The 25293-nt window shown below is 49.0% G+C and overlaps 1 protein-coding gene and 1 long non-coding RNA gene across 2 annotated transcripts in view; one reads left to right on the plus strand and one right to left on the minus strand.

The window, feature by feature from the left end:
- Positions 1-25293, minus strand: part of Rasgrf1 (Ras protein specific guanine nucleotide releasing factor 1) — a 114711-nt gene that overhangs the window by 70794 nt on the left and 18624 nt on the right. The window contains exons 2-5 of the mRNA XM_074061632.1: positions 23214-23320; positions 15544-15691; positions 7665-7757; positions 5178-5431 (exon numbers count right to left, since the gene is read on the minus strand). Of these exons, the coding sequence (XP_073917733.1) occupies positions 5178-5431; positions 7665-7757; positions 15544-15691; positions 23214-23320 (602 nt within the window). The remainder of the gene's footprint in view (positions 1-5177; positions 5432-7664; positions 7758-15543; positions 15692-23213; positions 23321-25293) is intronic.
- On the plus strand, positions 13679-23528 carry LOC141419204 (uncharacterized). Its single transcript, XR_012443867.1, has 3 exons — positions 13679-13866; positions 14423-14500; positions 23273-23528. It is a non-coding gene; the product is annotated as an uncharacterized lncRNA (long non-coding RNA).

A 25293-nucleotide genomic window follows, 5' to 3' on the forward strand; every position in this document is an offset into this window, starting at 1 on the left:
TTCAATGCCCTACAGTGACTGTCTCAGTCTGTCTTATGCATCACCCCTCTTCCCCACGCCCCTTCTACCACCCTGCTTTTATTTCTGCCCTTTGTACTTGTCAGGTTTTTCCTGCCTCATTGGCATGGGTCCTTCATAAGAGAGAAAGAGCTTGTATACCTGCAAATGTACTTTTTTAAAAAAATTGAGTAAGGAGTAAGAATTGGAATCTTTCCATTTTTCTTTGGTTCCATATCAGTTTAAGCAGAAATGATCTATTCTTTTAACATGCGAAGTGCATTATCACTCTCTAAGGGGAACACGACACGCAGCCTTCCTAAATCCCTGTGACCTTTGATGGTGGAACATGTAGTAAGTCTTATAGAATGAGTGCTTCATTTGTCTCTCAAACACCTACTCTCTGTCAGACTCTGGTCTCCCTATGTCTGATGGCAGCAGTGACAGAAACAGGACTCCATCGAGGCTGACAAGTGCCCAGCTCTAATTGGCACCATTCACAGCCTAGTCCGTGATCAATGTTGGCCCATGGGCCAAATCCAGCATTCCCTTGGTTCTGGATGACCTGAGAGCTTAGAAAGATTTTTATCCTTATAAATGGTTGGAAAAAATGCAAAAGAATATTTTGCGAATTGTGAAAATGATATGAAACTCACATTTTTGTGTGCATAAGTAAAATTTTATCAGAACACAGTCATACCCATTTGTTTATGGATTACCTATGATTCCTTAGTCGCCACAGGGACCACATGGACAACAAAATCTAAAATATTTACCATCTGGCCCTTTGCAGAAACAAATTGCTGACTTACATGAATGGTGCCCCATGAATTGAGCAGTGTGCAGCTATGGTTCTGTCCCCACCCACATTTAGGCTTATGGTCTAGTGAGGGATGACACAGAGGAAGTCATTGTTTAAGTGTGATGAAGGCTACAAAAGGGGCAGAGATGGGCTTGGAAGAGAGAGCCAGAGGACCCAGGCCAACGGGTGGCACTGCACGTACTGAAGACATACAAACAGTTTTGTATCGTTATTTCCTAAAAAACATTTATATGGTATTATGTATTCTACAGCATCTGTGGATTCTGTATCCACAGGGGTCCTGGAACCACTCCTCTGTGAACACTGGGGTGGGGGATAACTCTAGTAAGACAATACAGAAAATTGCATTGATTAATTTTCAATGTTGAACCAGCCTTGCATTCCTGAAATGAATCCTACTTGGATTTTATACATTGCTGGATTCAACCTGATAAGATTTTACATCTGTGCTCATGAGAGGCACATCTGTTGCTTTCTTTTCTCATGATACATGTGCCTGGTTGTCACAGGAGAGTAATGCTGTTTTCTAAACTGAGTTGATAATGTCCCCTCAAGAACTTCATTCCTGAAGGGTGTAATACAATGAGCTTAATGCGTTACACAAACTCTCATTTGTCCTTGAATACTGGAATTAGGCAGGTGATACCTGGAAGTGGCATTCCTGACTTCTTTTCTGGTGCCTCCAAGAGGCCATGTGTTGGAGGTCTTGAGACTTTATCAGACCTCTCTGTTTTTACTGGAGTAAATGGATTGCTAAGATGGGCAATAGCTCTGGACCGATTGTAGGGAAGGGAAGCCTGGACACCTCTATGCAGAGCTTCTCTGCAGACAAGGCCCCTGTCCTAAGTCTATCTGCCCCTAAAACTCAAGCCCAGCCCGGGCAGCTTGGAGAGGCTGCTTAGCAAGACAGCAGTGCTCCAGGCCTGAAAGGAGAGGCTGCCTGGGAGATGGGGGTTTATAATGAGCTTCCCAGCTCAAGGCTGGGAAGATTCAGCCGAGTCCTGTTCTAGGAGGTGTGGGCACTGCTTGGGGGGCCTCAAGGAGAGTCACATCCACAGAGTCACCCAGCGGGAGCTAAATGTCTTAGTGAACTGTAACTAAAGGGCCCTTTTCAATGCTCTGACAAGGTCTTACACTTGGAGTACCCTGCTCTTTGACACTTCCTCCTCAGTTCTCTGAGCCTTTAGCTAGCTGGTACCCTCCAAGGCTCCCGGAAGTGTGCACAGACTCAGATTGCTTCTGGATGGCAGGATAGGACAGTGGGCATAGGACGTGCTTGCTAGGATCTGGGACTCTCCATTCCCACTAGCCTCCTTGTGGGCCTTTTAGCCTCCATCTCTCCCTTTAGCTCCCCTCCACAAGGCAGCAAGGCAGAGCTTCCTGAAACAGACCCAATTAGGACATTCTTAGCCTGAAATGTCTGATGGCTCCTTCCTGCCTCCATGATTGAGTTCCGTTCTTGTCTTTGGGCCTTTGCACATGCTATTCTTTCTACCAGGAAAGTTCTTTCCTCCCTCGTGTCCTTTAAGATCGAGCTCAGACACCACCTCCTCCAGAGAGCCTCCTTGGGGCACTTGTCTCAACTGGGTCCCACGTTGCTCAGTGATCTGACCCGGGGGACAGGGTCCACATGGCTCATCTCATCTCATTTGTGGACATACAGCTGGGCATTGTGGGTCCCTCGCCTTGTTTGCTGAATGGGTTGAGTGCCCCTGGCATGGGTGAGGCTGCTGGTTGGAAGTTTTCCTTCCATTTTTAATCATCTCTGGTCTCCATCTACAGACTGGTGCATACTGACAACAGGAAGGGTAAAACAGACTGGAGGAAATCTAACCACTGCCTTGATGATGGATTAGTGAGCCCTATTTTTCTGTTTTCTTTTAGGGTCACTGTTGAAAATAGCTTCATGAGAAGGCAAAAGTCCCCTTTCTTTTCTCCCGCTTGTTCTCAGACAGAGGCATCCAACCTGATCCATTCAGTTCTTAAAAGATAAAAGTGTAAGATCCTGTTGTGTTTCTTTTTTCTTTTCTAAACAACTTTCAAACAACTTTTGTGAGCTGACATGGACACTCTTTTTCTGGGGATGGAACCCAGGTCCCTGTGCGTGTCAGGCACATGCTCCACCACGGAGCCAGATGTCCAGCCAGATCTACAGAAGGGCTCACGTTAGAGAATTTGTAAACCCAGATGAGCTGCCCAGGGTTTCCTTAAGAAGGGACACATTTTTTACATTTTTCAGTCAAATTCCAGGTCACTAAATCTAAAAGAGCCAATGCAAATGGACTTTCTGTGAGGAATGTGTTACCTGATTTCATAAAAAGATGATGTTCATTTTCTTTGTTTAGCAAATGCATTAAAGTATTTCATATTTAAAAATTGTGCTCAACATGTATATTACAAAGCAACCGTATGAGGCCCAATGATTCAGTTTCTAGGAGGGCTCAAGAGACCAAAAGCTGTTTCCCTCCTTCTGTCTACTTTTCTCTGTCTCTGTCTTTCTGTCCCCTGATCCTGACATGTCATCCACATCCAGAGCCATCAGATCTGTTTACTCTTATGACTTCTAGCCTCTTCAGCCCACTCTCACCTGGGCCTTAACCAGCTTTGGATCCATCTCCCAAGCGTGTACCCCAGGCTCCTCAAACTTGCTGTGCCACCCTTGCAGGGTGGGTGAAAGAGATGAGCACAGGGAAGGTGACCCAGGTCCCAAGTACCCATGCAGAGGGCCTGGATATAGGACCAGTTAGGAATAGTGAAATGACCAAGTGATGAAAAATTTAAAAGAAATGAAGCTGAATGAACATGTAGGGGAATAAACTGATTTATTTTAATTCCTGGATGAGAAGCATTTGTAAATAGCCCTGTTTACATGTGTTAATTTCCCTTGCTTTTATCTTGCTTACACAATTTTATCAGCCACTGACAAGCTCATTTACACCATTTCCTAAAACCAAGGCAGTGGTCAGTTCAGTCTGCTGAAGTGCTACAAACCCCATGAGGATGTGCACAGCCACCATCAGAAAATGGACTGCTTTTGTGAGTAGGGGGCTCGTGACCCAGAGTAGGCCTCCAAAGAGGCTAGGAATTCCAACCATGAACCTGGCCTCCAGGTCGCTGCGACAGAATCAAGACAGAATAGGACTTTTTTTTTTTTTTTTTTTGCGGGACTGCAGTTTGAACTCAGGGCCTATACCTTGAGCCCTTTCAATCATGAGTTTTTCAAGATCAGGTCTCGAGCACTATTTTCCTGGGCTGGCTTCAAACCTTGATCCTCCTGATCTCTGCCTCCTGAGTAGCTAGGATTATGAGTGTGAGCCAACAGTGCCTGGCTACAATAAGATATATTTTATCTAACTTGCTGAAAGTTGATTCAGGCTAGGGTTTGATGTGGCTTGTCCCTGCCAACACATAGGTTAAAGTCTGGTCCACAGTGTGGCAGTATTGAAAGGTGGTGGGACCTCTAAGGGGAGGGACCTAGGGGAAAGTAAATTGAGCCATGAATGCCCTGGGGAAGGGATTAATGCTGGTGTCACAGAGTGAGTTAGGTCTCTCAGGAGTGGGTTATGCCCACAAGAGTAGGTTGAAATAAAAGGTCTCTTGCTTTCTTGGTCACCATGTGACATGTCTGGCACATGCTCCTGCTAGGTGAGGCCATGGCCACAAGAAGTCAATGCTGGTGGTATGCCCTTAGGCCTCTAAAATCATAAAATAAACTTTTATTTAAGTTTGATTTTTTTCTTTTTGGCAATGTTGAGTAATGAACTAAGGGCCTTGTACATGTTAGGTAAGCATTCAACCACTGAGCTACATCTCCATCTATCTTTTTTTTTTTTTTTTAAATAAGGTACTCGGACATTTTGTTATAGCAACACAAAATGGACCAAGACAATTTATAACTCTTAAATACTGAAAGTAGAATTTCTCAACTTGAGGCTATTGCCATTTTGGGTGGGATAATTCTTTGTCGTTCGGTCCTGTCTTGTGCATTATAGGATGATTAGTAGTCTCCCTGGCCTTTATTCATTAGGTGTCTGTAGCTACCTCCCCAAGGTGTGACAATCAAAAATGTCACTGCAAAGTGTCCCCTGGGGGACAAAACTGCCCTGATTGAGAGCTACTAGTTTAAACACAGACTATGTAGGCCTCTGTACTCCTGCCCAAGCCCCAGATTCTTGGGTCTGGTGTCTTCCATCCCAGTGATCTTGGGCCATGTCTTTCCTCCCTGGGCCTCACTTTCCCCATCTGCACCTGGTGGGAACTAGATGAGAGCTTGTGTCAAAGTTTAGGTTAGCACCTGCAGCCACTGTGCTTGTTAGTCGTCTTCTCCCTGCCCTGACTGAGCCTCAGGGCTGCTCACCTGTTCAGGAAGATGCTGCTAACATCGTCGTGTGTGATGGGAGGCTTCTTGGAGCTGGCGGCCATACGTAGTGGACGCAGGAAGTTGTTGACGAGGATGTGCAGCTGCTGCACGTACTCAGCCTCAGCCTCCAGCATGCTGAACACCACCTGGTTCCTCTTGCGCATGCTGTCCGCATGGGGTGAGCGGATGTAGTCCTGGATGATGGTCTTCCACTTTCTCCGGCACAGCCAGCCCCGCAGGAAGCTCTGCACCTGCACGTGGACACCAGCGGGAGAGGCTCCCGTTAGTCTCAGTCACTCTTGTGCTTCCAGGCCTTGAGTGCCACCAGGGCAGGGACCAAGGCTTTGCCATGTCCTGTGTGGGGCGTGGAGGGAGAAGAGCTCAGACACTGACCAGGCCTGGCTGAGCAAGTCGGTTGGCCTCTCTGAGCCAATTGCCCACGTGTAAAATTGGGCTAAACAGACGATGGCTGCACCACACACAGGGCCAGCATCTCTGGAGAGCTTCTTGCAAAGGCAGATGCTTGGGTCCTGCCCCAGACCTCTGCATTTCTACGAGATCGGGGCGGGAGGGGGGGAAGGGGGGGGGTGTTGCTTTAGAAGTACTTGCTGAAGGAGGGAAAACTTGTGGCCCCAAGCCTCCATATGGGAGGTGGCCTGAGGGCTGCCAGGCTGTGCTCGGCACAGTTGTGTCTTGTCTTGTCTAATGTCTTGCCTGAAAGCTCAGAGGTTTTAATTACGGCTCATCTGGAGAGAGGGTGATTATCAAATTGAACAGAACATGGTGAATGCCTTCATCTCATGCTGGGGGCCTCGTCAGTGGCTTTTGAGCCCCAGCACTGCCTGGAGCCTTGCTCCTGCCTCAGGGGACAGGAGCGTGGATGCTTGACGTGGTGGCTTTGGAGCTGGGCTGTGTGAGTGTCCTGTGGCTCACATGGACACACACACAGTTGTTTTAAACGGCACAGGCTTCCAACTAAAGGTCACCTAATCCCCTACCATAGCTGCTGCTAGGCTGTGTGCAAGCTCGCGGTCCTCACAGGGAGGGGACACAGGGCAGTGGGCTGGGTGTTCTCAGTGGCCAGGGACAGCAGACTTGCCTGTTGGGGCCATGTACTGTGGAGACAGTCTTTACTGAGTCTGGAACTATCTCTGAAGACAGAAAGCGTTTGCTGAAGAGGGAGGGACTTTAGGTCTCTGAGGCTCCAGGAGGGAGAAGAGAGAGTAAGAATGATGGGAGGTGGATTTCAGTTGTCCTGAGTGTGTGCCCTAACCAGAAAAACTGCTCAAAGGAGAGGCGGGCTGAGGTGCTTGGGTCCACAGCAGAGAAGGCTGCTGAGATGTCCCTGCCTGCTGTCTGTGTGTGTTTGTAGCCCAGGGCTGCTAGATCTGCTTTTCCACAAGGTGTCATGTCCTGGTGTTCTCTGGAGCTGGTGGCTAGGGTCTGAGTGTCGCTTTGCAAATACTTAGCTGTGTCAGCTCAGGAACATTACTTGGCCGATCTGTGTCTCAGCTTCCCCAAATGTGAAATGCAGATAAGAATAAATCTCAGAGGGTTTTAGTGAGGAACCACCTAATCTGCACACACTCCCAGAATAGTGTCTGGCACGTAGAGAGTGCTTAATGAATGTTAACAATTTCTATTTTTGAAAAAAGCAGAAATCCAGATTTTTGTTGAAGTGTTTAGCTTTTAAAGTACTCGTGACAAATACAAAGAAGAAAAAACCCCACACTCTGTGGGCTGAGAGTCACATAGACACACAGACAGACAGACAGACAGACACTGGAAGGCTGCACTTGGCCTGTGAGACACTTTAGTGCTTTTTGGTTTGGGTGGCATTGGGTCCTTCTGCGTTTTCAACAAATAGGGTGCTTTGCTTTCATTTGTATCTTTAGGGTAAGGCGAGCTCTCCTGCCTTGAGTCGGGCAAGTGGCAAACACAGCAGCCCTCTGACCCGTGCAATGCTGCCACAGGGTGGCTGATGGTGTTGTCACTGCCCTGGTCACTGGACAGATCCCTGGCACTCCTGAGATGTCTGCCCCTTGCGGACTCTAACAGGGTCGAAGTAGAGGGGCAGACTGTGAGGTCTTCTGAAGGCCAGGCTCCAGGCTGAGCTCCCCTAGGGACTTGGCGGTTATGCAAGGTGGTGTGTGTATGACAGTGGGGTCAGCAAGGAAGTGACCAGGAAGAGGTGCCATGAGGGTCTTGGAAAGGATGCAAGATCTCAACAGAGACTCTGAGGCCTTGGTTTCGGTCCTCTCCCACCTTCTCCTTCCTCTAATCGAGCCTCAGTTTTCTTATCTACGAAATGGAGCTGTTCGACCCTAGATCACAGAGAGACCCAGGAGGAAAGGTATCACTCAGGGCTAAGGGGCTATCAGTCTATCTTTGAAACTGAAGTGAGTGGGTGGGTGACCCACCCTAGAGGCGCTCACAACCCTGGGCTGGCTTTCTGAAGAGGCCAGCTAGAAAGATGGTACAGACCTTTTTAATTTTCTTGATGTCACTGTCTTCGTCATTGGGGGTGACAGTCTGGGTGGACTGGATGCGCTCATTGTCCTTGAGCAGGGATGCGATCTGTAACAGAAACACAGGTCAGCAGCTGGCCGAGAGGGGCACCAGCTGATGGTGGCAGTCGAGTCTGCCACACAAGCCAGTGGTGCTGCAGTGTGTGACCCTTGTGCCGTGCATCTGGGTCATGGAACTACACAGGCCACAGTCATCTGTAAGTAAGATAGAGAGCCCTGCATTGGGGTCCAGGCCCCCTTGGCTTGAGGTCATCAGGGTGACCTTGATAAGACCCTCTGCTCTTGGGGTTGTAGGATTTGGCCTGAATCTATGATTCAGGTATTCCCCAAACCATTGGTCCCTTTATCTATTAATTATTTATTTATTGAGACAGGGTTTTGCTCTATAGTCCAAGCTGGTTTTTGAACTCCTGATTCTCCTGCTTCAGCCTCCAGAGTGCTGGGATTACAGGTATGTATCACCATACCCAGCCTTTGTCAATCACTTAAATCTAGTTTGGTGTTGTTCAGTACATTCATAAGGTTCAGATCACTGTTGTCCACCTCCAGAACTTTTTCATCTTTACAAATTGAAACTCTGTGTGTACTAAGCTATAAGTCCCCTCCCCCAGACCCTGGCAACACCCATTCCACTTTGTGCGTCTGTGAATTTTATATGAAGACCTCACATCTGTGGAAGCATAGGTATTTGTCTTTTTTGGTCTGGCTTATTTCACTTGGTGTAACATCTTCTGAGTTCATCCACACTGTTGCCTGTGTCAGGATTTTCTTCCTTTTTTAAGGCTGTATCATATTCCATTGTATGTACAGATGACATTTTATTTATCATTTATCTGTTGGATATTTGGGTCATCTCTTCACATTTCAAGCAAAATGATGCCTGGGTATAAATCAGATTGGAGTGGTGGGTGACTGGGGGTGTGGCCCTTTTGGTGTAACTATCCCCTCCCTGGGCAGACACCCTGGGGTTTCCCCAAATGAAAGCCCTTTTCAGAACAAACTGCTGGCCCTACAAAACTGGGGTAGCCCTTGGAATGGATATTCGAGTTGTCCCCAAATCTAATTTTGGGATCACAGAAGTCAATGTAGCTGGAGAACAGAACCAAGGGCTGGTGCCCAAGGGCAGAGCACCTCAAGCTGCACTGTAACCAGGGCTCTCGGACTTCCCAGGTTCCCAGGCCAGCAGTGTGTCCACCCGGGTGGAGCTCATTCCAGTCCCTCTGGATTCCCTGAGTCTCTGGTGAGTGACATGTGCTTGGGCTCCCACGGTACTGTGGACTTTCCCGTTAGGATGCTGGAATAACAAGCTTTGCCATGGGAGATTCATGGGAGAGCAGGTGGAGCTGTGTCATTCATTACTGTGCTCCTGGTGCCTAGCACAGAGTGGGCCACAAGACATGGTCTCATTGACAGCACAAATAAGTGGCAGCAGCTACAAAATCCTTAATCAAAGAAACACACGGCAGCCACTGGGGCCCCACAGGTCTAAAGACAGACTCTCATGGGATTCCACAGATGTGGCTGCAAGGCCATGCGCTCCCTCTTCAGAACACGTGGCTGTGTCCCCTCAAGGCCACTTGCTGGACTGCAGGATGAATGGGCTCTCAAAACTGAGCCAGTTGAGCACTTTGAAAGCAAAACGGAGCCGTGGCCCTCTCTCCACTCCCTGGTTGCTAAAATTACCCCAGCCTGTGCTTGGAGAGTGGCTGAAAATATCTATCGGAGTTGTTCCACATGAAGATGGGCTGTTCTGTTCTTCCTCTTCTTCCTCCTCGCCTCTCCCACTCTTCCTTCAATCCTATGAGAACATTTGCACATTGAAATGAAGACACACACACATGCACACACGCACACACGCACACACACGCGTGCGTGCGCCATTGGTGAGCTCAGAGATAAGCACATGCCAGGTCAACACCTTCACCTTGGACTGATGTCATCACCTCCAGCTTTCTTTCTTTGCCAGCTTTGGGATCTGCACATCACACCCCTTTTCTCTTTAGGATGCTGATGTGTGTGTGTGTGTGTGTTGGGGGCTGGGTGAAGTCTGTATTTAAAACCGATGGTGTTCTTCTCAGACAATGACCTTCCAGGACATCTACTTAGCAAGGACCAGGGCAGAAAACAGACACTGTTAGGTCAGGCACTGTGCCACAGTTTGGGCTGTGCTGGTGGCCCTGGGGGAGGGGGATCACAGCTTCAGAGAGTTGGGGCCTGGCCTGGCAACCCTGCCAAAGTGTCAGGCCGTGGTCTGTCCCTGCCAGGAGCAGTGTGGGTACCATAGTGGGGGTCCCAGCTTACTGGGCTCATGGTGGCCGCCTTGCTCTGACCCTAGAAGCCCCTTCTGAAGATGGATTTAGTTTAGTTGACATGCAGGTCCTGCTCGGGTAACCCTTGTCAATGACATCCCTGGGGAACTGGACCTTTGGCTTTGGCCTATTCCCAGCCTGGCTGCAGGACTCCTCACTTGGCACAGAGCCTGGGTCCCAGCTGTCCATCCGCCTTCATGCGCCACTCCTTTTCCCCACTGGGCAAACCCTCCAGGCCTTTGGGCACTGTGCATGCCTCAGTTCTCCCCCCACCACGACCCCACCCCAGCTGCCTCTCTAGAGGTAGAAACTTTAATCCAGAGTGAGTGCAGTCAGAGCAGCACTCGTGATGGAATTAATCCGGTTTTGTTTCTTTCTGTTAGCAACCAAGGCTTTATTAAAGGCCCCTGCATTTCTGGGTTTCCCAACAGCTTTCTTCTTGCTTCCTTCTGGTCTCTTCCAAGTCCAATAGGAGCCTGATTCTGTCTCCTTCACGCCAACCCTATCAAAACCATCCCGGTGGAGCGTTTAGGTTGGGCCCTATAACGGGCACTGGGGACACAGGGCTGGAGGTGAATAAGTCAGATCCCTTCCCTGGAGGTGTTCCCTGCCTAAGAAGAGACTCAGACATCTACACACTACTGCAGGAGGGCCTCACCTTGGAAGTAGCAAGGGCTTTCTAGAACAGGTTTTGAAGGATGAATAGGAGTAGAAAAGGTGGTCTATGGGAGGCTGGTCTATGGAAGAAATAATGGGAATAAAGACACAGAGTATCTTGTATCAGGCAGCAAGTCCTTGGGGTTGGGAGGATGGTAGGAAGGGAGACAGGAGGCAGGGCCTAGTAAGGAGAGTGGGCCCTAGTGAGGGCAATGCAGGCTGGGAAGGGGTCAAGACCACCTTTCCCCAGAGCAGTTGTTCCTTTACTTACTTGTATATTGGGTTCCGTATCGAAGTTTGTTTGCAAAGCCGATTCCAAGGATGCTTTTATTTTAAACCTTAAAGACAAGAACTCCGCAGTTCCCTCTAGAATCAACCTTGTAGGAGTCTGAGTACTTTCATGCCAATAAAATGTTATCCTGTCCTTGGGGCCTGTCTCAGCTCTCAAATTTACTTCAATCATAAATAGGAGAAAATAGTTAGGAAAAAATGTAACAGTGGCAAACAGCATTCTGGGGCAGAGAGAACTCTTCCCAGAAGTCCGTGTTCCCTTTGTTTTAGCTGGGTGCTCGGGGGAGCCTTGACCAGGCCTGTTAGGCCTGCTTAGATGGGAGGGAAGAGGCGATCCAGGACTGTTTTGCCTAATAAAGTTATGGCTGTTTGGGCAAGTCTTCTGTGACCTGTGAAGAGTGGGTAGGGTGAGTTCAAAAGGACAGGAGGGACAGAGGGAGAAGAGACAGATGGCTTCATGGAAGAGTGGCTTGCGTAGTCTCACAGAACCCTAGCCTTGAAAAGGGACCAATGCTTTGCTGTCTTGAAATTCACTTTCATTTAGGCCCTGCAGATCTCGTGTCTGATCACAAAAACAATGGCAGGTAATTTTAATGGGAAATGCCTAATGCCCAGTGTCCTGGAAGGAAAACTCTTGACTAGCAGCATGGGCCAGTTCCCATGGTGTAAGTGCTCCTGCCTGGTCTAATAACCAGCTTGCAAAATTCTCGAAAGTGTAACATCTGGCTCTTGCAAGCTGCTAGAAGCCAGCTCTCGCACATTCCTGGTGGCAGGGTGAAAGTCTATGAATGGTGATAACAAAAATGGTGTGTGGGAGTGTGGTCAGCGTGAAAGGAGGATGTTGGGAGAAATCAGCTTGGCAGGTAAGGCTGGTCACACGAGGATCTATCTTGCAGTGAAATTTTCTTATATGACTCAGAAAGTCTGTTACACACAACAGACTGGGTCACTGGACTCGGCTGGAAGGAGCCACCGTGAAGGCTTGCACACAGCAGGATCACATTTCTGAGGTCCCTTAAAGGTGGGCACGGTCGGTCGTGTGACTGGCTTTGTCTGATGAAATGTGAGCAGATGTGCTATTTGTTCTGCTCCTTTCCCCTGAGTGAAAGGACTGGAGATGGGTGAATTTCCTGATGGTGGAAGCCCCTGTGTCCTGTGTCCCTCACTCTAAGTAAGGATTCTGTAGGACAGGGTCTGCAGAAGGACCCACAATGGATGCACAGTGTGCGTGAGACACCCACCTTTACTGCTTGGCAGTACTGGGGTTCGAACTCAGGGCTTCGTACTTGCTGGGCAGACACTCTACCATTTGAGCCACACCTCTAGCTCACCTCTGCAGTTTGAACCTGGGGGCGGAGGTTGTTTGTTATTGTGGCAACCTAGTCCATCCTGACAGATGCAGGTTGTGGCCACCCTAGGTGTAAGGAGGCGTAAAGACAGTGAATACAGCTGCTGTAGGAAATGATGTCACAAATCAGGAGAGGAGAGTTGGAAGGCAAGAGGTGACCAGGGCTTTGCAGCCCCCTGGAAATCCTCACTGATATATTGGACAGGACTTGACCAATTCCATTTGGCCTCAGATGACTGGTAGACCCGAGAGCTTGGGGCCCTCGTGTGGACACTGTCACTGCTAACATGCACCTGGTCATCAAACCTGTCTCCTCAGGGGAAAAGAGAAAGTTGTGGTGGGCAGGAAAAGACTGAGATCTGAGCCTAGAGAACCAGCAATGGAGGTGAGTAATTTGGTAAGTCTCTTCCTGTCTGCGGACCTCACTGCCTTCCTCCTTGGGGCTCTGACATTCTAACACCCTTGATCTTCATCACTGCGGTCACTGATCACTTACCTGGCTTCTCAGCCTCCTGCCTCCCTGATACCTGTTTCCTAGGAAGAGCTCTGATTCTACCTTCCTGGAGCCTATGTAGAGCCACTGGTGTCCTTTGGCTGGTAAGGTGCGTGTAAGTGTGTGTGTGTGTGTGTAAGAGAGAGAGAGCACTTCAGCTCGAAAGCTTTACGAGGCTAGTCTTTCTTTCAGTCCTCTTTAAAAGCATCTTTTCCCTGGTGGGCAGTGCAGTCAATCAGAAGCATCGCTCCAAATTCCCACCGAATGGACCTTTGCTGTCACTTTGACACATGTGCACACATGCACACACTCACACTTGCTCACTTCTGACCAACCTGCTTCCTGCTCCCCGGTCCCATGGGGGAGGCTCTGCCCTCAGCATTTGTGCCTTCTCTGGCCTGCAAGCCCCTGAAACCTTTCATGGCCATGTTAAACGTCTGATTCCTGACTCAGGCTCACACCATGACTAGGTCATGACCCTCACCACATTCTGTCATATTCAGACTGGAAAGGCCACAACCTCCATGTTCTTGGTGCCTCTCACCCATCGAGCCTCTGTGGGGTACCTACAACAGGCCCCACAGAAGGAAGAGTGACAAAGACACTGTGGTGTCCTCACAGGGTGCCTGCCAGGCCAGTGGAGGAACAGGAACACAGGTTGCCTGTCTAGTGTGGCAAGCGGTATAGGAAGGTCGTGGAAGCAGATGTCAGAAAACACACTTGGGGCTAGGAACCCCAATGAGGAGGTTTTTAACATCGGTGGGATTTGGTCAAGTGAGAAATGCAGGAGTGTTCAGGGCACGCTAATCAGAAGTTTCAGCAGGTGCAAAGGTCAGGAGTTGGGGTGGTGCCCAACCTTGGAGTGCTGGCTGGTGTCAGGGTGACTGCAGAGGAGGGGCCTGGGGAAGAGGGTGAGGTCTGTGAGTGAATGAATGAATGATATTGGACACTCTCGGTCACAAAGCTAGTAATGGAGGCTATGCTTCTCCCCTGATCCCTTACGGGGCTTCCATGGATCCCAGGTCCTTTCCAGAGTGGGATGGATTCCAGAATGAGCCAGGTAGGTTGGAGAGGGGACTGCCCTGAGCTGGGCTCTGGGAGTCCTGGGGAAAGAGGCTCTGAGCACATTGGAAAGACTGGCAAACAGACAGGACAGTGGATTCCAGTCCCAGCTCTGTCACTTCCCACTGGTGTGAGCTTGGGCAGGTGACTTGAGCTCTTTGAGCCTGGGTTCCTTGTGTGAAATGTGGTGACTGATCTTATCAGGCGGGATAGTTGTGGGGCTTGAGAAAGGAAGTGTGTCTGAAGGTACCTGGTGCAGGGCCAGAGGTAGGTGGAATCTGCCATTTTTGTTGAGCATGAAGTTTCAGACTGATGTGACTCCTGAGTTGTTGTAGGACAAGGTGGACTAGTGACTCTGGGTTCTGGAACATTCTAGATAGAGTTAATTCCACCAGTGTGGGAGGCAAGCCCTGTGCTGGGAGTTTCCAGCTCTGTGGAGGTCACCTGGAAGTTCTTAACAATTTCCTCTTTGAACTGTGTTTTCTGGGTGGAACACTTGGTGCCTTGGGGACATGTTTTTCCATCTCTCACTGCTCTCTTCCCTCCCTGGGTAGGATCCTGGCTGCCTACTTCCCACACCCCGGCATCCTGGGTTTCAAGATCTCTGCTACTCTCTGCCTGGATGACCACTGGTAAGACAGCTGGGAGAAACTCATTCTACTCATTGAGGAGCCTTGTTTTAGAGGCAGGGTGGGGTCTATTGAACACCCAATGGCATCTTAGGGTAAGGTGACAGCCATCACTGCCCTTGGCTGGCAGCACCTGGTGTATAAGGTGGATGACTTGGCAGGGACCTCTTGCAAACCCCAATCTAGGTACTGACAGGGAAGTTTAGGAAGCCTGGAGAGTGGAGGGTGAAGCCTGCCAACCCTAAACCTGACTAGGGTTTAGGGTGGCAGGCTGTGTGGGAAGAGGAGACTGACTTCCTTGATCCTGACCATGAGGACCTGTACATTGTGTAGCTGAGTGATTACAGGATCTGTGTTTTTATTCCACCCCCTCCAACTCAGCTGCAGTCTACAGTCTTTGTGTGATGTGTCTGGATGGTTCTCAGCAGGCTGTGAGGTGAGGGGCGAGAGGCAATCGTGTCACTCTGCAGTGGGTGGAGCACTGGTGAGGGCATTTCCCAAGTGTGATGTAAACAGATCACCTGGGATATGGTGACCCGATTCTGGCTGGGGCGATCTCGGTAGGCTGAACCTCTGCAGTCTAGTGAGCTGTGGTAAGGGGGCTGCTGCTACTTTGTGGACCACTCTGTGAGTGGCCAGGCTCCAGGAAGTCCATTGCCTGGTGACCTCTGAGGTAGGCACAGGGAAGGGATCACACTCATAATCTACTAGCGACCTGTGCCTGTAGAGTGCGGGACTGACAATGGGGATGCTGGACCAGTGGGATCCTTACAGTCTAGCAAAGTGTTTTACAGTGAAGTCACTGAGACACTGGGAAGTCGAGAACGTGCTCAGGTGGCCCTAGGTCAGTGACAGAGGCGGGATCGAACCTGGTCTGACTGCAGGGTCCCCCTACTCTGTCACCACACTTTCAGCTCAGAGGCAGGAAGCCAAATACCACCAACCCCATCCATCATGTGCTCCCATCCCACAGGAGCTTGGGGTTTGGGGCATTGGTCTGGAGCAGGGACCCTGGCCATCCCCCGGAGCCCCCAGCCTGCAGTCACCTCTGCCTTTAGCCGCTCGATCTCGATGTCCCCGTCCTCGATCTGCTGCCGAAGCTGCTTAGCCACTGTCTTCTCTGTCTCCACGATCTGTAGCAGGTGCAGGTACTTCTGCATCAGTGCTTCATGCTCAGTGGCCAGGGTCCTGTAGCTGTGGATGGAGGGAAAAGGCTGGGAAGATGCCACCTCCATTGTCTCCAGGCAGTTGCTCTAACCTCTTGCACACCCATCTCTCACTCTGACCTTGGCCATTATACCCGTCTAGTGCTCTCTCTTTTTCTTTCTTACACACGCACACACACACACACACACACACACACACACACACACGCACACTCTTGGGCTTTCCACAGGTAGATCTTTAGCTTAAAATCCGCTTCCCCAAGCTACGGTGCCAGTGGCTCACACCTGAAATCCTAATCCTAGTTACTCAGGAGGCAGAGATCAGGATTGCAGTTCAAAGCCAGCCTGGGCAAACAGTCTGTGAGAACCTATCTTGAAAAAACCCCTCACAGAAAAGGGCTGGTGGAGTGGCTCAAGGCCCTGAGTTCAAATCCCAGTACCGCCAAAGGAAAAAAACAAAATCTGCTTCCTCCCTCCTTCTTCCCTGGGTTAGCTCCATGCCCTTTCCTATGCTAGCTTTGGATCCCAAGTGAAGTACGACCTCCAGGAAGCCTTTCCTGGTGGCTCCAGCCTGCATGGGGTGTTTCTTCAGCACAGCCTTCTATTGCCCTAGCAGTGGCCACATGGATGGAGGACAGGGGCCATGTCTATACCTAACTAAGTGTCTGGCACTCGAGGAGCTCAGTGAACATTTGTTGTATAGAAAGGTGACTGGGGGTGGATGTGTTGGCCCCCGAGGGATACACAGAGGAGAGGCAGGCACATTTGGTTCACTGTTTGGGGATATCTGAGTGCCAAATGGTGAGTCACAGGTTGTTAGTGCTGTAGGACTGAGGTGGGGCCAGTGACAAAGACTTTTAACTAGGGAACACTTCCTGGAGGAGGAGGCCCACACCCAAGTTGGAACCCAGGCTTCTGACTCCAACCCTAGTCTTTGAGCACAAACCCATGGAGGGCAGCCTTGGGTGGAAAGTTTGTGTTGGGGGTAATTGGTAATGGGGCTGGGTAGCTAGGTGGTGCCAGATCAGAGAGCACCCCAGAGGATAAGCAGAGGCTGCCCCTACATTACCCTAACTAAGCCTGCTGTGATGGTTCATCTGTCTGCTTGACTGGATTGAGAAGCACCCAGGAGATTAGTAAAGCACGTCTCAGGGTGGTCTCATAGGGGTTTCCAGAGAGCATTAACTAAGGGGCAGAAGTCCTGCCCTGAATGTGGCCAGCACCATCCCATAGGCTAGGGTCCAGATGGAACAAAAGGGATAGAAGCAGGAAACCAGTGAGTTCAGGCATCCTCTCCACTTCCTGTCTACTGTGTTCCACCATGCTTCCTGCTGTGACATTCTGCCTTACCACAGGCAGAAGTAATGGAGCCAAAGGACTATGGACTGAAACCTCTGGAACTGTGAGCCAAAGTAAGCCCTTCCTCCTTTCAAGTTGTTCTCTCAGGAATTTGTCACAGTGACAAAGGTCTCTCCCACCTTTGCAGTGCGGTGTGTCCAATGAGTAGCCTCACGCAGTGACCCTACTTGTGCTCTTCCTTCCCCTGGTAGCCTGGCACCCACGCAGCACCCACGCAGGAGCTGCTGCTCCCTCTCTGGGGAACACCCATGACCTCCTACTTGCCAAGGTACTTCAGCATGGCACTTTCCCACGTGACTGCCAGCTCTGAATATGGCTAGTCAGTGTCCAAGGGCCAGGTCAGGGAGGTGGGTCTTTGCCACAGACTCAGGCAGCTGTCACATAAGCTCACTAAGCCCCTGTGACTCTCAAGGCAAAAAAGGGACAATGACAACTTCCCTACAAACCTGGTTGGGGGCAAGGGCTCCAGGAGGCTGTGGTGGAAGGGTTGTACCAAGGTGGTGGCTAGGGACAGGGCAACTTCAGCCAATCCTGACCCTATGATGCCAGAGGAGCCTTCAAGAGGAGGGGGCTGGCTGCAGCTGTAACCTGGGATTGAGAGGGTGTGGCAAAGCAGGGCTGGTGGCTGTCCAGGTTCAGAACAGCTGGAGCAAAGGCAAAGCCATGGGCCTGAGAAGGAACCTGGAGAAACACTCTGTTCCAGAAAGCCGATCTCTGTTCTTGTTCACCACCACCCTTTACTGATAAGTAACAGGTTATAAGATAATTCTTCAAACCACATACTATCTGATTAAAACGATGGTTTTGGTGCTTCTCTTATGAAAATGAATACCGGGTTTTAAAATTTTTCCATCTTCCCAAGAGATGTAACCATCTTTACTTGCAAATCAAATTCTGCTGAGAGCAAGGAGTCTGTTTTCACAGTCTGGTCTTACTAATGGCACACACCCTAGTGCTTCAAAGAGCAGTCCTATGTGCAGATGGTCTGCATGCTTCCTTCCCCTTCATCCTTTTCCTGCACTTCCCTTTCCCCTTCCCCTCTTCCTTTCCTTCCCCTCCTTCTTTCTTCTTCCCCATTATGGTTTGAATCTGAAATGTTCCTCAGAAGGCTCATGTGCTAATGATTTGGTCCCCAGTTGATGGGTTTTGGGGAAGTGATTGGCTCATGAGGGCTCTGATCAAATCAATTGGTTCCACAAATGGTGTATAATTTGGTGGCATTATTGGGAGGTGGCAGTAACTAGGAGATAGGGCCTGGTTGGAGGAAGTAGGTCACTGGGGCGTGCCTTTGAAGGGTACACCTTGTTCCCAGACACTTCCTGTTTCCTCTCTGCTTCCTGGCTGCCATTAACCAAGTAGCTACACACTCCTGCTGCTGTGACGTTCTGCCTTACCATGGGTGTGTGGACAGAAATCTCTAAAACTGAGCCAAAATAAATCTTGCCTCCCTTAAGTTGTTTGTCTTAGGTATTTTGTCACAGTAGGAAAAGCTAATACAGAAAACTGTCACAAGTACCTGACCATGTGGTTCAGAGACCTTTGCAGCTGGTTTGTGGGAGGAGCTTGGGAAGGTTTAGAGATTCTAGAAAAGCTGCTGTGAGTAGAGCGCTGTGGTGAGAACTCAGAAGGCCAGAATGCTGATAGGACTGTGGACAGTAAAAGCTGTGCTTAGGAGGACCCTGTTGGGAACGGGATGAGGGGCTATTCATGTTACGTCTGGCAGAGAACCTGTCTATGCCCTGAGACTTTGCACGAGGTTGAATTTAGAGGTAATGGGCTAATTAATCTAGTGGAGGAAATTTGAAGGCAGCCTGGCAGTGGCCTGGGTATTACTGGCTGCCTTTACACAGGCTTATAGTGAGAATCATGAACAAAAAACAGCAGAAAGATTGTCAAAACTTGTAGTTGCACCAGAAAATAAAGTTGTGTAAAGTTGGGGCCAAGGAAAGTGTGGTTACTAAAGAGATTTAATGTCATTAGAAAGAAGTCAAGAGTTTTGCATTGGAACAATATGAAAGATGTTTTGAGGGCATCTCAGGAATTTGGCTAGATTCTATCCATCTAAGGCTCAAAGCTGTAGAGATGTAAATTAATTTGAAAGATTCTGCTTTGAGACTAGAACTCCAGGGTGTCCTGCTGGCACACGGAAGCCTAGGGGAAGTGCTTCTTCACATTGAGTCATCCAGACACTCAGAGACCACTGCAGCTGTGGTCCAAGGAAATCTAGTTACCGCTCAAGGTGTGGAAAGACCTTGGTGTCATCCACATGATGCTGGTTTTACAGGCGTGCAGAATGCAAGAGTTGCAGGGTATGGGAGGTTTCCACCCAGATTTCAAAGGAAGGCCTGGGAGGCCCAGCAATGTGTGGCAAGGTCAAAATCCCTGTAGGCAGCTCCTGAGAGGAGATGCGTGAAACTGTGAGAGTGAAGCTAAAGCTGTGATGGAGACATGAGGATGTTGGAGATGTCAAGAATGTGGAACACGATCTGCTGAGGAAAACTGTAGACAGTGAGCAGCATCAGCCCAGAAAAGAGGACGTGTGAGCTGCAGCCAGCAAGGCTAGAGGGGTGGGGCTGCCCAAGCCCTTTAGACTTCATATCATGCCACCCTGTGTCCCAGGTACCAGACCTGGAACTATAGGACTTAATGTTTGACCTGCTGTCTTTTGGTCTTGCTTTGGTCCCATCTCTCTTTTCTTTTTTTGTGCAGTGCTGGGGCTTGAACTCAGGGCCTTCACCATGAGTCATTCCACCAGCCCTATTTTTGTGAAGGGTTTTTTGAGATAGGGTCTTGCAAACTATTTGCCTAGGCTGGTTTTGAACCTCGATCCCCTGATCTCTGCCTCCTGAGTAGCTAGGAGTACAGGCGTGACCCACCAGTGTTTGAGTCCCTCTCTCTTTTCTATTCCCTCATTTCTCCCTTTTGGCATGGGAACACGAACCCTGTCCCACCGTTGTATTTTGGAAGTATGAAACGGGCTCACAAATAATAGTTGCCTTGAGACTCAGAGGGCTTTCATGGTCCCTGAGTTCCAGACTCTCAGAGCTAGAAGGGAACTCAGGGATCATGAAAGAACAACTGTCCCACGCAACAGCTGGTCAGTGTCAAAGCTGGAGATGGACCCCACTGTGGTCTGGCTGGGCACCTAGACCGCCTCACTGAGATGTAGACCTTGAAGCACGGTGGCTGTTCCATTTCATTGACTGCTGTACGCACATACCACAGAGGCATCCCACAATACTAGCATGTGATACAGTAGGAGAAAATATTGTGTTTCTCCATGGTGTTAGTACACTACAGTGCTTATTTTTGTAGATAGACTGTATCTATTGAATATATGAAAATAAAAACTAAATTGGGAATATGTAAAAATACTTGATACTCAATATGGCTGTGGCAGAGGGCCAGCTGTTACACACACACACACACACACACACACAGTGAGGCTGAGGTTGAATACAGCTCATAATTTATATGGCCCCTCCTGGGCAGAGACCCCAGCTGAGTCTGGACTTCTGACCCGAGCAACTGTGAGGCAATAAAAGGATGTTGTTTCAAGCTGCTGAGGCTTTGGTAATTTGTTAGGCAGCAATAGAAAATTAAAACATTTCTCTCTAATACATCATTCATTTTTAAAATTGGGGGTTTAATATACATACCATGGAAAGCACAGATCTAAATGGCACAGTTTGATCAACTTTGATAAATGCATAAGCCCTAATCAAGATAAAGAAAATTTCCATCCCCCTCTTGTGCTCCTTTTCCACTCAGTTCCTGCCCCAGAAGCAGCTGATTTCTGTCACCCCTGGCTAGTTTTTCTTGGTCCAGAATTTCACACAACTGGAATCTATAGTGTGTATTTTTTGCTATGTTCACTCAGCATATTCATTTTAAAACTTACCCATCTCATCGTGTATAATTATAGTTGATTCTTTTTTATTCCTCAGCAATATTCCATTGCACAGATGTAATAAGCTTGTTTATACATTTGCCGGTTGATAGTCACTGTGGCTATTTCTAGTTTTTGGACGACTGTGCACAAAGCTGTTAAAGATATTTGCATATGAGAGTTTTTGTGGCCATTTCTAATTTCTCTTGGGTAAATACCAAGAAGTGGAATTTCTGGGTAATAGTCTAGATGTATATTTAACTTAAAAAAACCTGCCTGACAATTTCCAAATTGGTTGTGCTGTTTCGCACACCCTCCAGCACTGTGAAGTGTTGTGATAGCTTCATCCCCTCGCCAACATTTTACACCACTGGTCTTAATCATTTTAGATATTCTGCAATATAGACATTGGTATTTCATCATCTCTAGATCATTTTTGTATTAATTCTAAATCGATGTAGTCTTCATTACGAGATTGCATAATAAATTAGAATTCTATAATGCTTCAATACTTACAGGGTCCCCTCATGTAAATAATTTAATTTGATCTTCAAATGGAATGTTTTGACCTTTACCACAACCCTGGTTTTGGTTCTACTTTGATACGGGGTTGACTGAGGTCCAATTGCTCTCCCTGAATCTGGGTTCTTCCTCACTCAAGTCATAGCTCTGTTATGTTACTCCCCTGGTGTAAAACCCTTGGTGTGAACCCACTGTTCATAGAAGGTCAAGCATCTCAGCAGGTTATTTGAGAACAGTTATGGCCTGATACCAGCTGGCTATCCTTTCTCATATACTTTCTGACTCTAAAACATTGTCTCTTTATTATTCTTGGAATTATCTTTCCTATATCAGTACTTTAAATAAAAGGATTTTTGGGCGGTGTCATGGAAATACATTCAATCTACTCTCTAATCCTCTATTCAGGCCAAATGTTACCCTATTTCCACCTTCCCCAGAATCCCCCACTCCCTGCAAATGGAACCAATGTCTCTCATTCACAGTGCTTTGTACTCCACACAGCCCTGATGCTCCAGAGCTACCTGCATATCTGTCTAATGTCTTTCCAACCAGGTTGTGATGTCTCTGTCTGACATGGGCAGGGCCTGCTCTACTGGCTCATCTGTGACAACCTGGTGTCCACAGCTAAGACTGGAGGCTTCTTGAGGACAGAAACAGAAATGGCCAGGTCTCAGGGTCACAGTCAAAGGGTCGTGATAAAGGCTTCTGGTCAACTAAGTAGTTCAAAGCTCAAGAAAAGGCCCTGGGATCGATCGATCAATCAGCCAACTCATCCATCCATCCATCTCTCCCTTCCTCCATCCATTCATCCCATATGTACTTGCAACACTCGTCCATTCATTGTTTATTCATCTTCCATATATAAACTTAACACTCAGCCTAGCAGCCAACCTCCATCCACCCGTTCATCTTTGCCTTCTTTCAACTCATGTGTACTGAGCACTTTTTCTCTGCTTTCATCTGTCACTGGAAATGCAAAGAATTGCAACCGATCCTTGCCCACAGGGGCTCACATTTTATAGGCAGGCAGACACAGTAACTTCCCATTATCTGCTGAGCCAGAAAGATCAACTGCCCAGGGGTTGAGTCTGGGTGCTGCTGCCCCATCTGCCAGGGCATTGTGAGTTCTGGGGTCACATTCCAACCCACAGATCCATCAATTTCCCAGCGTCCAAAAAAGGACTCGATTCTGCTTGGATCTCCTATTTTCTCTTTCCCATGTTGTCACCTGGCTTTTCTCTCCTCCTGGCCCAGTGCATCTCCCTCAGAGAGGGACACAGACTGCTGAGGTGGAGAGAGGAGCAGGTCTAGGAGCCCTGAGTGCAAACGTTCAGGGAGGTGAAGGGAATTTCAGCACCTAGCTGAGAAAACCAAGGTCTGGAGAGAAGACAGAACTAATTCATGGTCACACAGTGAATTAGTGGCTGCATCCGGGTTAGAACCCTGAAGTCTTAGACTTTGCCAGCCATAAAACCCTCTGATCAAACCAGATTACACTTGGTTCCCCTGACATTGAAAAAGGGATTAGTACGGGGCATAGCAGGAGGCTGCAATGCCTCTCATTCCCTGAGCATCCAGGAAGCATATCCCAGAAGGTAGATACATCCTTTAGGCCCACGCCCTAAGGCTGAACCCTGCCAAGAGATGCCTCTTCCAGCATCCATCCATGCTCCCTCCTGTCTCCCTTTCCCACCCTCCTCTTCATGGGGCTTGGGTTTGCAGAAGAACCGAGAACTTAGTTTGGCCTCTCGCCTGGACTGTTGGATGGGGTGAGACATACCTGGCATGAGCTATCGCTGCTACCCACTCGTCACAGTCCTTCGCATCCTCTGTCCTCAGCTCCAAAGCCTTCTGGTTCTCATGGGTGAAGTTCACGGTGAAGTAATGCTGTACCAAGAAGAAGACGTCTCCAGTTACCAGTGTGTCCATGGAACCAGCAGCACTTAACTGCTGTCAGTCTGGCTGTTTTGATAAGTGCTTGCCGCCTCAGCCAGGTACAAGTGCACCATTTGTGATCACGGGAATGCCACTCTATTTAGCAGTATAAAATTGTTGAATAAAAAGGCTTTTGTACAATGTAACAAAACTATGCTTAAGATGAAGCCAAACCCATAAAGTCCTACTTGCTAACAAATTACAAAAGAAAAAAAAAAAAAAGCTGGTTTAAAACATCAGGCAGGCTGGAGGGAAGGACGGGAAAGTGCACCAAGAAACACCCCCTCTGGGAATTAGACACCAATTCAATGCAGCATGTCTTTAATTCACTCCCTGCAAGCTTCCTGGGTGCTCTTCTAGATCCTGGAGTTAGAGCAGTGGGTCCCCAGAACCCAGTCTCTAGGCAAGTCCACCTCTGGATTGGGGTGCAGGTGACTGACTTAGAGCTGAGTCAGCCGTGAGGCTAGTCCCCCTGAGGTCACAGGGAAGTGGAAGAGCCAGACAACGGCCACACATCTGCAGCATTGTTATTTGAGTTAAATACCCATAAAAGCTCTCTGAACAACGCTTGGCACTTAGAAAGCACCGTGTAAGCGTTTGCTATAATTAATGCAGCGAGATCACTATTGTACTGGAGGTAATAAAAAAAGAGCCGTGGGGCACAGAGAAAGCCACCCACTGATTTAGCTCAGAGAAATCGTGGAGGGCTTCCCGGAAGTTGGGACATAGCTAGTTCTATTTCAGGTGACTGGAAGACTGTGGGTGGCATCTGTACAGCCCAGGGCCTGGTGGGGAGGAGGAGAGCCATACAGTACAGACAGATAGAAGGATCAGGATCTGCTGAGTTCAGGGAGGGGGTGGGAGAAGAATGGTGAAGATAGCTCCCAGGTTTCTGGTTTGAGCACATGAGTGGGTGAGGTACCATAGCCTTGGGTCCATTGGTGGGACAATGGGAAGATTTTCGGGGACAATGTGGGAGTGTGGGGCTGTGTAGGACAGCCGCAGGTGGAGAGGGAAGCTGGAGAAGGTTAGTCAGAGGGAGGGTAGACAGTCAAGTGCTGGGCCACCTGTGGGTGCCTCCCAGGAGGGAAAAGGCAGAGATGGGGTGCAGAGAGGGCCTCGGACCTTCCATTTGGAGAGTGCGCCAAGGGCCGGGCACAGTGTGGTGCTGTGCCAGAGAAGGTGCTTGTCCCTCCACCCCTGTGTCCAGGCAGTGGGAAGGCAGTAGCACAAGGTAGGGTCTATAAACCGATTTAACTTCTGCTGCATTTACTGTGCTTTTGTTAATTGCCATTCTAGGTGCTGCTAGTGTGTGTGTGTATGTGTGTGTGTGAGAGAGAGAGAGAGAGTTGTGTGTGTGTGTATGTGAGAGAGAGAGAGAGAGAGAGAGAGAGAGAGAGAGAGAGAGAGAGACTTGTTGCAGAGTCAATGTTGTTCCTTGTTTCCTAGGAAACAGGTAACTGGGGCTAAAGAATGAAATGTCAGCCACAGCCTCAAATAACTGAATTCGGAAAGCGCCGGTGGGCACTGCCCTTGTTAAAACCAGAGATGCAGGTGACTGCCACACACCTTCCCCATCTCTGAGGATCACACAAACATCATCTCCCTGGATCCTGATTTTGTCCCATATCCACCAAGTGGTGCAGGAATGATCTGCTTTACAGCTGATGAGCTGGATGCTCAGAGAACTTGAACCACTTGCTTAAGGTCACCCGGGTAGAGAGCAAAGGAAACAGAATGGCTCACCTTCCTGGGAGCCTACCCTGACCCTGGGCTTGGCACTGGGATGAAAAATGTAGGGACCCTACCTTAAGGAGCTGGTAGGAGGTGAGACTGGGTCCTAACTCAGAAACAAAGCTCTTCAGCTACACACAGACACGGTGCTTGCTGGGTCCCCTCAGTGTCCCAAGGGGCTGTCCCAGAGC

This window comes from Castor canadensis, chromosome 19 (genome assembly GCF_047511655.1).
Source record: "Castor canadensis chromosome 19, mCasCan1.hap1v2, whole genome shotgun sequence".
Lineage (NCBI taxonomy): Eukaryota > Metazoa > Chordata > Mammalia > Rodentia > Castoridae > Castor > Castor canadensis.